The 12,571-nt window shown below is 39.6% G+C and overlaps 1 protein-coding gene across 1 annotated transcript in view; it reads left to right on the forward strand.

The window, feature by feature from the left end:
• The window catches only part of CREB1 (cAMP responsive element binding protein 1), a 19,764-nt gene extending 12,044 nt beyond the window's left edge, over positions 1 to 7,720 (forward strand). Inside the window, exons 5-7 of the mRNA XM_009284638.1 lie at positions 783 to 965; positions 2,408 to 2,558; positions 5,553 to 7,720. Of these exons, the coding sequence (XP_009282913.1) occupies positions 783 to 965; positions 2,408 to 2,558; positions 5,553 to 5,697 (479 nt within the window). The 3' untranslated portion in view covers positions 5,698 to 7,720. The remainder of the gene's footprint in view (positions 1 to 782; positions 966 to 2,407; positions 2,559 to 5,552) is intronic.
• The last annotated feature ends 4,851 nt before the right edge of the window (positions 7,721 to 12,571 follow it).

Consider the following 12,571-nt stretch of genomic DNA (forward strand, 5'->3'; position numbering starts at 1 on the left):
CCCAGCCGGCAACTGAGCACCACACAGCCACTCACTCACTCCCCCCTGGTGGGATGGGGGAGAGAAGTAGAAGAGTAAAAGCGAGAAAACCCGTGGGTTGAGATAAAGACAGTTTAGTAAGTAAAGCAAAAGCCACGCACACAAGCAAAGCAAAACAAGGAATTCATTCACTCCTTCCCCTCGGCAGGCAGGTGTTCAGCCATCTCCAGGAAAGCAGGGCTCCATCACGCGTAACAGTTACTTGGGAAGACAAACACCATCACTCCGAACATCCCCCCCTTCTTTCTTCTTCCCCCAGCTTTATATGCTGAGCATGACGTCATATGGTATGGAATATCCCTTTGGTCAGCTGGGGTCAGCTGTCCCGGCTGTGTCCCCTCCCAGCTTCCTGTGCACCCCCAGCCTACTCGCTGTTGGGGTGGGGTGAGAAGCAGAAAAGGCCTTGACTCTGTGTAAGCACTGCTCAGCAGTAACGAAAACACCCCTGTGTTATCAACACTGTTTCCAGCACAAATCCAAAACATAGCCCCATACCAGCTACTATGAAGAAAATTAACTCTACCCCAGCCAAAACCAGCACAATGGGTCTCATGAAAAATTGAAAACTTACTTTCAAAGCATTATTTCTTTAATGTACATTAGAGCCATGTGTCTGATTCGAGGGTGTATAAGGATTCAAGGGATTTAACTCAGACCAGTATTCTTCCATATCTAGGTTTAATACTCTAAGTTAATGAGTAAATTAGTGTCTTAAATGCTGTGTCGATTTTTTTTATCTTCAGTTGCTATTACCCAAGGAGGAGCAATACAGTTGTCTAACAATGGCACAGATGGAGTACAAGGTCTCCAGACGTTGACTATGACCAATGCAGCTGCAACCCAACCTGGCACCACCATTTTACAATATGCACAGACCACAGATGGACAACAGATACTTGTACCCAGCAACCAAGTTGTCGTACAAGGTGAGAAACTTCACAGCCAGTCATTCAGTATATATATATGTATTATATCTCCATGCAGATATAAGTTGCCAACCTAACTCCTTCAAATGTGTCAGGAAACAGAACTAACAGCTTTGGCAGAGGTAAGTCTCCAGAATGATTAAAGGAAATTCTGGACAAAACTATTTGTCACATTTTCTTGGAGCCTTTCCTTTCAGATTGATAAAATTGTGGATATTTTGGGTTTACTTCTTAAAACAATATATTTATTTTTGGTTTTCCATGCTGTATTTCCTTTATTTTGTCCATATGATTTTTTTTAATACGTTCTGCAAAAACTCATACCACTTTAGAGTGCTGAGTTCTCCCAGATAGTCATCTGCAACAATAGTAAATTTAAGGGGAAGCATTAAAGTTAGGAAAGAAGGTTGTTTGATACTTTGTTTCTGTAAAGACACTTTAATTTATTAGTAATTTTTTCCCCTTTTCAATTGCAAGTCATAATTTCTTCCTATTGTGGCTTTTGTAACTAGTCATCAAGTACTTAATCATTGAGTCTTAGAATCATAGAATAATTTAGGAAAGTGCCTTAAGAGGGCATTTGGTCTAGTCCTCCACTTACAGCAAGCAGGGCTACTTCAACTTAGAATAAGTTGGGGTTTTTTATTGTATTAAAATATATGTTTTGGTTTATTAAAAATTGGGGGAGCTATTAAAAATCTGTTTATTAAAAATAACAGAAAAATGTACCCCTGCTTTTATGATTGTAAAGCAGGTGATTTGAAAGTTACCTGGTGAAGAGGTCTCCACGCATCAGTGAAAATATATAGCTGAGAAAAATACTATTCTTGCATTGATCTTCTGGTTTTTGTGTTCTTAAGGACATGTGATTTCTTTAGGTGGTATATTTTTTTATGAGCTCAAGCAAATATAACACACTCCTAAATTACAATAAGCAAACAAAAGAAACCCAAGACCTTGTTCATTCTAGAGTAGTGAAACTGAGTGCCTAGCTTGCACTGTATCTCTCTTGTTGGGAGTAAATGCTATCTTTCTACACCCTTTTTTCTGTGCCAAATACTTACACATGCAGTTTCTCCTTTTGCAGATAGACATTTGGAGCATAGCTAGAAATACTGTTTGCCATCCTTCATCTTAAAAATGCTAAAACTGCCCAAAAACCAGAGAAGTAAAACGAAATGTATTAAGGGAGAAAGAAGCACAGCAATACAGCAAGACAAATCAAGTTATCAAGCACAAGTGGAGACTTCTTCAGCAGGAATGCCCAAAACCTTGCATATGTTAATAAACTAAGACTGAAATAGCAGTGATGACCCAGATGATGGTCATCCCTCCTGTACTGTAGCCCAGAGAGCATGGTTAGATAGATGACTAGGTGCTCTTCACACCACGTTTAACAGCAGTGTCACCAATCTGACATGATGTTCCCTTGTGTCTTTCAGCTGCCTCAGGAGATGTGCAGACCTACCAGATTCGCACCGCCCCTACCAGCACCATTGCACCAGGCGTAGTCATGGCATCCTCTCCAGCACTTCCAACTCAGCCAGCAGAAGAGGCCGCACGGAAGAGAGAAGTGCGTCTAATGAAGAACAGGCACGTACATTTAGATCACTTTTTTTCTGGTCAGCTCTGCATAGACCTAGAGTGTTAAGCACTAGGAATCCTGATCTTTCTTAGTCATTTTATGAAATGCTTTCTGAAGAATTTGCCTTTATTTAAAGATGCAAAGCAAAGAAGCACATCTGCTAATGCCATGTATTGTGACTATGAAACCTTAAGTAAAGGTGTCAGACTCATTCTGTGAGGTGTGTGAATTTGTTTGTTGCCATAAGGAGAAAAGTAATTGGTGAGAGACTTGTATGGCTGCAAATACGTTCTTACAAACACCAAGGTGAGTTGATTTTTTTGAGTTAATACATTCATGTAGTTTCCTTTCCTGGATTCTTTACCTTAGCCTTCTGCATGCATTCTCCTTGCTGCTGGCCCACCCACACTCTTCACAAGTGCTTTCTTGGTTGTCTCACTTGTCCTCTTTAGCTGCTTGCCTTTTGGGTTTTATCCTCCGAAGGCAGAAAGACTCAAGGAAAGGCTAAATGAGCAGCTACTCTTGGTGGAGCCAGTAGTTGCAGCAGAGGGGCTGAAAGAGAGAGGGAGGAGACTTGACCCTGTAGGATTTAGTGTGTGAGGAGGAACAGCCAAGCCTACTGAGGCGGGGCTTGGTGGAGGCAGCGAAGGAAGGGAGCAGCAGAGAGGAGTTGGGCATGTTGCTCCTTAAGCCTGCTGCTGTGGGAGAGGGAAGGTTTGGGCCTGAGCTGACCCATCACACCAAGCTTGAACTCCATCCACAGATTTGAGCCTGTGTGTTACATTGTGACACTAGGAAAACAGCAGTGCTTCCCTCCCCTCTGAGGAGGGGGAGCCCCATGAAAGCACTGTTTACTTCATCTGTCAGCCTGAAAAAACTGTTATGTTGTACAGGTGCATTTATCTTCCATAGATTGCTAAGCTGTGAACAATAGAAAGTCACATGAGCAGACCCAGTGCTTGTCTGAGGGGCTTTAATGAAGTAAATAATTCTGAACAGCAGAGCTCACTTTTTTAAAAGGTTTTTGTACAGAATGTCACCCATCTCCCCTTTTTATATATTTTTCTGGTATCAGTGAATAGTAGATGTCCCCCTTTCAAGGCTCTGCATTTGAGAAAAATTTAATTAGCATTCTGAATCCCCTCATTTAGTCAGCAGTCTTATTCCAGTAAAAGAAAGCTTTTGTGTTTGGGAAAGCCAAGAAAAACAATCGGGAATTACCCCCACTTGAGTTCAATTGACAGCTTTTGCAACAGTATCATGTTGCATGCGGTGCTTTTAGCCTGCATTCTTAATAGGTATTTGCAAATCTAGGCTCCCTAGCAAAGCAGGGGAAAGGGATATAGAGAGGCAGATGGTGAGGTGGTATTTATTGGAGGATTATATCATAAATATTCATAGATATTATTGTGCAAATTTTCTGTGTAAATTATAAATTTTAAAAGCTCTCTTGTAATTCAGAATAACTCTAGCTGTTCATAATGAATAACTAATGCACACAGACTTGAGGTGGCTTAATATACAGCCCAAGCTGGCACAAAAATCACAAAAAGAAAGAAAAACTTGTCACCCAAGAAGACAGTTTGCACTGGGAGGCACTTCCTGATCCAGTGACACAATCTTTTGGTGACACAAGTAACAGCCCAAAATGACTTAAATTCTAAATGTTGCACATGGCCCACTGAAGTGCTGCAAGCATGTGAAATTGTGTAACAAATGGATACCTGAGTCCTTTCAGGGCTTACAAACTAGGTTTTCTTCATCCTGTCTCACTTGTGGAGCTGAATTTCAAAAGTTACTTTTAGAGTTTTCTTACCAGGTAGGTCCTGGAACAGACATTCTTTTTTACCTAGTACTACAACTACTATTTATCTAATAAGCAGAAGAACTGGGTTCAATTTTGTCCTCTCATTTCCCAGAACACTGACTGTATCACCAATCTATGCAGCATTTGCAATGAAGGGACACTCAGACTCTCCTTTTGAAGCTGCTCTGCTTTGCACCTAAAGGTTCAGGGCAAACAAGCATGTACATTTACATAAATCTGCAGTGTGCTGCTTTGACAAGCTGCATTGCAGGAGGAGAACCCTCTGCCTGGACTCCCATCCACCTGCGGCATTTAGCCTTCTGCTTACTTTGCACATTGGTACCATTACTGTTGCTGTGCAGGATAGCTTCTGTCTTGGTGTTACTGCCTTCAGGATGCTCAGCAGCAGATTAACACCTTTCAGGTATTTTTCATTGGTGTTCTTAGTATGTTACCAGGTTATCTACAGGCAACTCAGTCTTTACAGGCAAGCCTTAAAAGTTTGACTGTCTTGAGATCTGCCTCAGCACATTAACACTGCCATGTTCTTGGCACAGCAGACAATGACTAAAGAATGATATGGTTGCTAGTAACTGTTTATATTGTGGGTTTTTTATTTGAGTCATTTATATTATCTTTGCAGTGATGCAGACATTATTAATAAAATGAAAGTATTGCTCAAGAGCAAATTTGTGAATGCTCTAAATATAGCTTTTTTTGCACCGGTTGAACATCCTGACCATTAGTATTTGGTTGGACTGCAGCGAAGGGAAGAGTTTATAAAGAGACGAATAGATGAACATTGGTCTTATCCATGTTTTTATTATTAATCTATTTATTATAATAAAATCAAGGAAATTATTGCAGCAGCATTTGACTCGGCCTAAAGGCTCTAATGTAAATCCTGCAGGCAGAATTTTGTCATTGAGTTAGGATCCTTTTCTCACATAAGCAGAATTTTATTGGTGCTGACTTACTGGGATCTGCGTGTCGAAATGACCTGTGGATCTTGAGTGTGTGTGATTTGTGAGAAGCAATTGTTATGAACTCAGCCTTTTTTCCTAACTTGCATTTATTAACAATACCTCCATATTCTACAAATGGCAGTACTAGGTAAAGGTTTGACCTGAACAGTTAAGTAGCCCATGTCTGCAAGTAACTGTTCTGGATTTGAATGGCCTTTTTTGCTTTGCAGAGAGGCAGCACGTGAATGTCGCAGGAAGAAAAAGGAGTATGTGAAATGTCTAGAAAATCGAGTGGCTGTGCTTGAAAACCAAAACAAGACACTGATTGAGGAGTTGAAAGCACTTAAGGAGCTTTACTGCCACAAATCAGATTAATTTTGGATTCCCGTTTTCACTTGTCCAGGTGGGATAGAGACTGGTTCTGGCTATACCCAGAAAGACAAAGTAAACTTTTTATTTTCTAAACATTTCTTTTTTTCTATGCGCAAAACTGCCTGAAGCAACTACAGAATATACTTCATCTGTGCTTTGCATCAAACTGTGAATGTTCAAGTACTTGCCTCCTCTTCTCCCCCTACAAGATTATTTTCATCATCAATCTCAGCGTGAAGAAGAAGAACAGGCTTCTTTCTCGTCTCGCCATCCTCTTCAAGGAGTAACAGTGGTCACTTGAGAAGTTACTGTGGGGAGGGTCCTTTTGTAATGATTTCAAGAATTTGTGCTGAGCTCTTTCCATTGCCTTAGAGACAGAATCACCCCAGCCTCTTGGTCCAGAGAACTGTGGGCCACATACATGGAGCATGCATGGTGCAATGAGGAAGCAATGGTTGCCAAATTGGTTTTACATATTCATTATGAACTATAAAAATACACGGTTAAGTGGCATGCCAAATGAAAGGCGCTTCACAGTCATGTTCTTGGTGTGGAGATAACATACCTTTTTCAAACTAGCCCAGGAGCGGTTTTGATTTGTAATGTGTATTAAGCCCTCCTGGACTAGTAAAAACTTCTCCATACCTCAGAAACAAATGCATTGAAATGAGCTTCACTGGTCAGTTGTTGCTTCTCGAAGCTTATTTATGCAAGTGTGTTCAGCATTCTGAATGCACAAAAAGCAAACATCAACTTCATAGGATATTGGTTGGGAAATGATATTTGGATGGGAAAGGAATAAAAAAAGTACAATAGTGACATTTAGAAAACAGTCACGTAGTAAGCGAGGGTAACACATGAAAGCACTACCTATTTGTGTGCAGAAAAACTAAGCAGTTGAAGCATGGCCAACTCCACGTTATACTCCCTGACGACAGTATAGTCTGTGTCCCAAGTCCTCTCAAGCAATGAGATTATTTCTATTTCCCTACCACTATCTTATGTAATGGAAATTATTGTACTCAATGGAGACATCAGCTTGGTTTGCTAGATTCTTTTTCAAACTTTGAGGCTGCCTTCCATGCATAAATTAAATTGCAGTATGACAACTACCAGGACAACCTCAAATATTGAAGAGGACTTCAAACACAAATATTCCAACTTCTGCTTCGCGAGGGACAACATTAATTCTTTGAACCTGGGCAGGGTAGCTAAATTCTCAATTTATTCGGAGGATTTTTTCATGTAAAGGGTCGGATTTACCGAGTAGTTTATTCCTGTAAGTAAAATTACTCCTGTGCCTCAGACATTTGCAAGATCAGTGTTTTTGTGTGCACTGAGGAAATGTGATCTTTCCCAGATTTACATTGTTAAAAACAACTTTGTACTAAGTGTTAGGACTTCAGAAGAATCATGCTCAAAAAGAACCAAAAAAGAATGTCAAGAAGTTGTCAAAAAAAATGTGTCAAAAAGAATCATGTGCAGTTTGTTTACTGGCCCTCTGAAGCCAGTCTCTTGATACATTAACTTGGATCATTTGATGAAGTAAGTTTACTTTGGGCTTATGGTCAAACTTTTATGTATAGAGACATATGAATAAGACTGATCTGTACTAATGCCTTGCCTAGCGAAGTATTAGCTAATACTGTTTTCCCATTCGCTCTATCTGTTTTTAAGATAAATTGCAAACATGAGCTTCTAAAAGGTTATACAATCAATGTGATGTTATACGAAGAACATTTGGAAGACTCTGGGCAGTTGAGTCTCAAACAGCTAAGCAGTATTAAAAGTTCTAGTTTTCTCATTTGAGAGGGCATTCAGTTTCCAAGAGACTTTAAAAGCAGCAGGGTTAAACTTGTAGCATTATTGTTAAATTTAGAGTTACCAATAACTTCAAATTATGTTTGTATTTCAAGAAGAGAACATAAGTATCAAAATTATGAAAGAATTCATTTTCACAAGTGTTGAGGAGGTTTATAAATGGTCTATTTTTATCTGCCATAGAGAATTGATTTTCATGTTTTTATTTAATGTTTAAAAGGAGCAGGGTTAAACTTGTAGCTTTATTGTTAAATTTAGAGTTACCAATAACTTCAAATTATGTTTGTATTTCAAGAAGAGAACATAAGTATCAAAATTATGAAAGAATTCATTTTCACAAGTGTTGAGGAGGTTTATAAATGGTCTATTTTTATCTGCCATAGAGAATTGATTTTCATGTTTTTATTTAATGGAAGATGAATTTATTAGTTTAGCAATGCAAATTTAAAGAAGACCCTAAATTCTCAGCAATGCTTTTATAAAAATTGTCTGATTCTTAAAGTCAGAGAATACAAATACATACAACGGTTACCAGTTTTTCAGAACTAGTGCTGAAGTAGAAATGTTGATAATGCAGGAGTCATTCTTGTAGAACATGAAGCTCATGATGGCCTAATTTACACAGTTATATGGAATGGTTCCTCCAACTTTGAGAAATATGGAAAAGGCTGTACGTGCCTACATTAAGGCTGTTTCTTTTGTAGAACCATCTGTTTGCAAAAACTTGAGTTTTTGCAGTGAACCTGAATGAGGCTAGCCATGATCTGAGAGCTGTTCCTAGTGGGTAATGAGCACTTGTCGATGGTCACTGGGCACAAAGCCTGGGAGCTGAATGGACCAGGGAGCCTAAACCGGTACCCGGGCAGGGTTCTTCTAATACAGGGTTGGTGCAAATTTGTGCGGCAATGAGAGGAGAACTGTGTTACCGGTTTGTCTGTGCGTGGTCTGCGAGTAGTCTGTAGTGTTATTAGTCTAGACCTCATTAGCAACTAACGTTTCGCTAAGAAAAAGAACGTTATTTTAAAGCACGTAGGGATGTGCAAGAATCTTTATTTTTATTTATGCTGCACTGAGGATTTAGGGACTTGAATTTCTTTAATGTAATACAGGGGGTGCAAATTTGTGCGGCAATGAGAGGAGAACTGTGTTACCGGTTTGTCTGTGCGTGGTCTGCGAGTAGTCTGTAGTGTTATTAGTCTAGACCTCATTAGCAACTAACGTTTCGCTAAGAAAAAGAACGTTATTTTAAAGCACGTAGGGATGTGCAAGAATCTTTATTTTTATTTATGCTGCACTGAGGATTTAGGGACTTGAATTTCTTTAATGGAAATTTTAATGGAAATATTAGACCAAGTACAGGGCTGGCTAGGGATACTCATACATGCTTTACTACTCATACTGACTCAGAAAGGGAAAGAATATGACACAGGAATCCATTCGTATGTTATTTACCAAGTAGTGAGGTTGGGGTAATCAGCTTCTATAAACTAAGGCCATTTGGAAGTAGGACGGAAATTATGCTGGCGGGGGGAGGGAGGATTAGTTTTATATCTCACGGTTGTGAGTTTTCAAGAACTGATAGCCTGTTTTACCTGAAGAGAGGGTTAGAAAGGGCTAGATTCATTATGTTCATAATAAACAAGAATTGATTTGAAATATAATTTTTGTAATGTCATTATTTTGCAAAACAACAGCACCGATCAGGCAGTTAAGATATTGTCAGAGGTGCTCTTTTAATTTAGATATTCTTGGAAAATACATATGTATAATATATGTACATATATATATATACACACAGTATATAATCTACAGCTCTGAGAGCTTTTAAGTCAGGAATGCTGAGTATTATAGTATATGGAGGTCAGAAAAAATTTTTACTTTTCTGTGTGTGTCTGGGTGTGTGTGGATGTGTGCGCGTGTGTGAAAGCTTCCCCCGCCCCAGTAGTTCTGGGCTGCATTATTCTAGCGCTTATTACTGATTTGTTTTGTGCCGTTTCTCAGTTATCCATTTTCAAGAATTTTATTTCATCTTTCATGGCTTTTGTGAGGTTTGTTTTTGTTTTTTATTGATGGAGATTTTTGAAATTATGTAAACAGTTGTTTTACAACAACCACCACCACCCAGAATAATTCACTTTTGTGCTTTTTCTCTTTGGCAGCTATATATCAAAGGCAAAACAATTGGAAAGGTTGTTAAGGTGTTATTTTCTAAAGGAACCACTGGTAAGACTTCTATTTTCCTCCTGCATTTTTATTTAAGCAGCAATTTCACCAGAGTCAGGTAGTTGCCAGCACTATTGCTTGTATCTGAAAGCACAATTTTAGCCTGTCATGCTCGTCAGGACTGTACAGACACCTGCAGGTTCTGGCTCTTCTGTAGTTGGCGTTTGCGTTGCAGACCACTGTCTTCTCTGGTACTTGTAGGTTGATCAGAAAATTGGTGGGGTGTTTGGAATCATTAAGAGGCTCAGGAGAAAAAAAGTTAGATTTAATAAGGAAAAAGAGCCCTCATAATTTCTGATCTAAATTTGTACTACAGGTTTTTTTAAATCTGGGCTTCCAGTAGACTGCAGCTGCAAGTAGTCATCTGTTAGCGAAAACTGGCCTCTGCTTTTTTATTTTCTATTTTTCTGATTTATGGCAGCCCGCCTGTCATGCTCGTCAGGACTGTACAGACACCTGCAGGTTCTGGCTCTTCTGTAGTTGGCGTTTGCGTTGCAGACCACTGTCTTCTCTGGTACTTGTAGGTTGATCAGAAAATTGGTGGGGTGTTTGGAATCATTAAGAGGCTCAGGAGAAAAAAAGTTAGATTTAATAAGGAAAAAGAGCCCTCATAATTTCTGATCTAAATTTGTACTACAGGTTTTTTTAAATCTGGGCTTCCAGTAGACTGCAGCTGCAAGTAGTCATCTGTTAGCGAAAACTGGCCTCTGCTTTTTTATTTTCTATTTTTCTAATTTATGGCAGCCAGAGAGTACTTTTTGTGGGTTAAAGTAAAGACAAGTCTCCCCATCTAAGCAAGTTCATTATCAGTGGTTGCAAATCATGACAATTCATAGACGATTTCATTGGTTTTCTAAGACCCTGGTTTTATTGTTGTTTTTTCACCCTGAAGCTGGTTAGTGATGTAACATTTGCCAATGATCTAACCAAAAGGTCATGTATTTATTTTTGTTACACTATATTCTTTGTAAATGTTTAATTAAAATGTGCACTTTTAAAAAAAAAAAAAAACGGAACGAAAAAAAAAAGAGGGTTTGCTTGAGAAGCTCCCTGGCACAATTGTTGTAATCCTGCTGCCTGCACACAATTCACTCCTCTCCCCACAGCAGTTGACTCCCCTGCAAATTTAACTTGCTGATCAGCACCTGGCTGATCCAGCAGGCATTACTTCAAAATGGCAGGAGATCTGAACTGGCAGTACTGAGCCCTGGAAAGAATTAAGTGTGTGGTGCCTCAGAGCAGTATGTACAGGATGGATGTGAAATTATTTTTAGAATAGAACTAGTTCAGTGATCCCAAGTGGGAAAGGGAGAATAATTTGGAAGGAAAGCTAAACTATTTTTCAGTCGCTTTATTCCCCTTTTCTTAATTTGAGATTTGGCTGCAAATTTTACAAGCTGCATTCCAAGAAAATAAATCAAAAGGCTTTCCAGTTCTTTGACACCAGGAAGTAAAGGTACATTGACAATGCGTCACCCTGCTTTAAAAGCTAAAAAAAAGCACAACCACCTTTCTTTTGCAGGAGCAATGATAATTTAGCTATAGCCCTGAAATCTGTCACTGTGAGCAGGTTTTAAAAGCATACAGTACATTGATGGTTCTCTGTACTGTGACTGGGAACTCATTTCCCTGAGCTTTTGAATTTGCTAGCTGTAAAAGACACCGATTTTGCAGAAACCTGAATGTATCATGAAGCTCAGTTGGTCTGGGAGGAGCCAGACTGATAGAAAGAAACAGGGTGCTGAAATCCTATCTACCGTGTGCTTGTGACAGGTTCAGGTCTGTGGATGGATATGGCTTAAATCTGTACATCTTTGGGGAAAAGGGACCAGATACAGTTGGTAAAAGAGGGTTTGCATTTCAAAAGTGTTTTGCCTCAGAATGTGTTTTTTAAATGTATTTAAGCTCTGGCCCACAAAGAGACTTGCTTGGGCTAGTTTGCATAGCACAAATTGAAGACAGTGACCTGTCTGCGTTCTGGTACTGCAAGTGCAGTTTGTGACTTGCTGTATAACTGGTGAGTTCAGGTCTCGCTTTCACCAGCGAGAGGCAGGAGATGTCGGCTGTCCTCAGGAGCTGTGTGCTGGCAGGGAAAGGGCCAGGGACAGGCTGTAATCATCCACGGTTGGCTCACTTCATACGCTTACTGTACTCATGACTTGGGAGCAGTCGGTTCACTTGGTCTCAGCCTCAGCTATGTATTTCTCTAAATTAGGGGATAGCTGAGTGAGAGCACGGGGAAGGAAGGCCTTAGGCCAATTAAGTATCTGGAAATGGCCACTCTTAAGAACTAAGGATGTCCGGATGCTCTCCACAAGTTGTGTTTTATCCAGGTGCCACTCCATTTTTTGTGTGTGTAATGACATTTATTTATATTAAAACATTAATTTTTAAAAGTTCTAGAACTTGGAGTTTGTATGAGATTTGAAACTGTGCTGCTTATATGGACTTCTAGGGATGGGATGGGGAACAGGGCAAGAAGAGGTGCTAGTTGGCAGCCAACCCCTCCACAGACTTGTCCACAGATTGGTTGTTCACTTCAAAAATGAGTTGTTTCTACTCTGGATTTATAATTTGAAATTGTTTTGGAACAACGTTTTTCAGGGAAGCTTCCAGAGCGAGGGTTATTATTCTCCCTTTGTAATGTAAGCTGGAAAGAGTAAGTTCACCTCATCTGCATTTCTGATTCTTTACCCAAACCATGTCAGCACAGAACAGGGTATTTGAGCTCGACTCCCACATACTTGTGGAAGTTAAAAGGCTAAATGAAAATCCATTACTGGGGGAAAATAAATTCTTATTTACATTTCCCCAAAAATCTAGAAACATCCCT

The sequence above is a fragment of the Aptenodytes forsteri genome, unplaced genomic scaffold (assembly GCF_000699145.1).
Source record: "Aptenodytes forsteri isolate BGI_AS27 unplaced genomic scaffold, ASM69914v1 Scaffold183, whole genome shotgun sequence".
Taxonomy (NCBI): Eukaryota; Metazoa; Chordata; class Aves; order Sphenisciformes; family Spheniscidae; genus Aptenodytes; species Aptenodytes forsteri.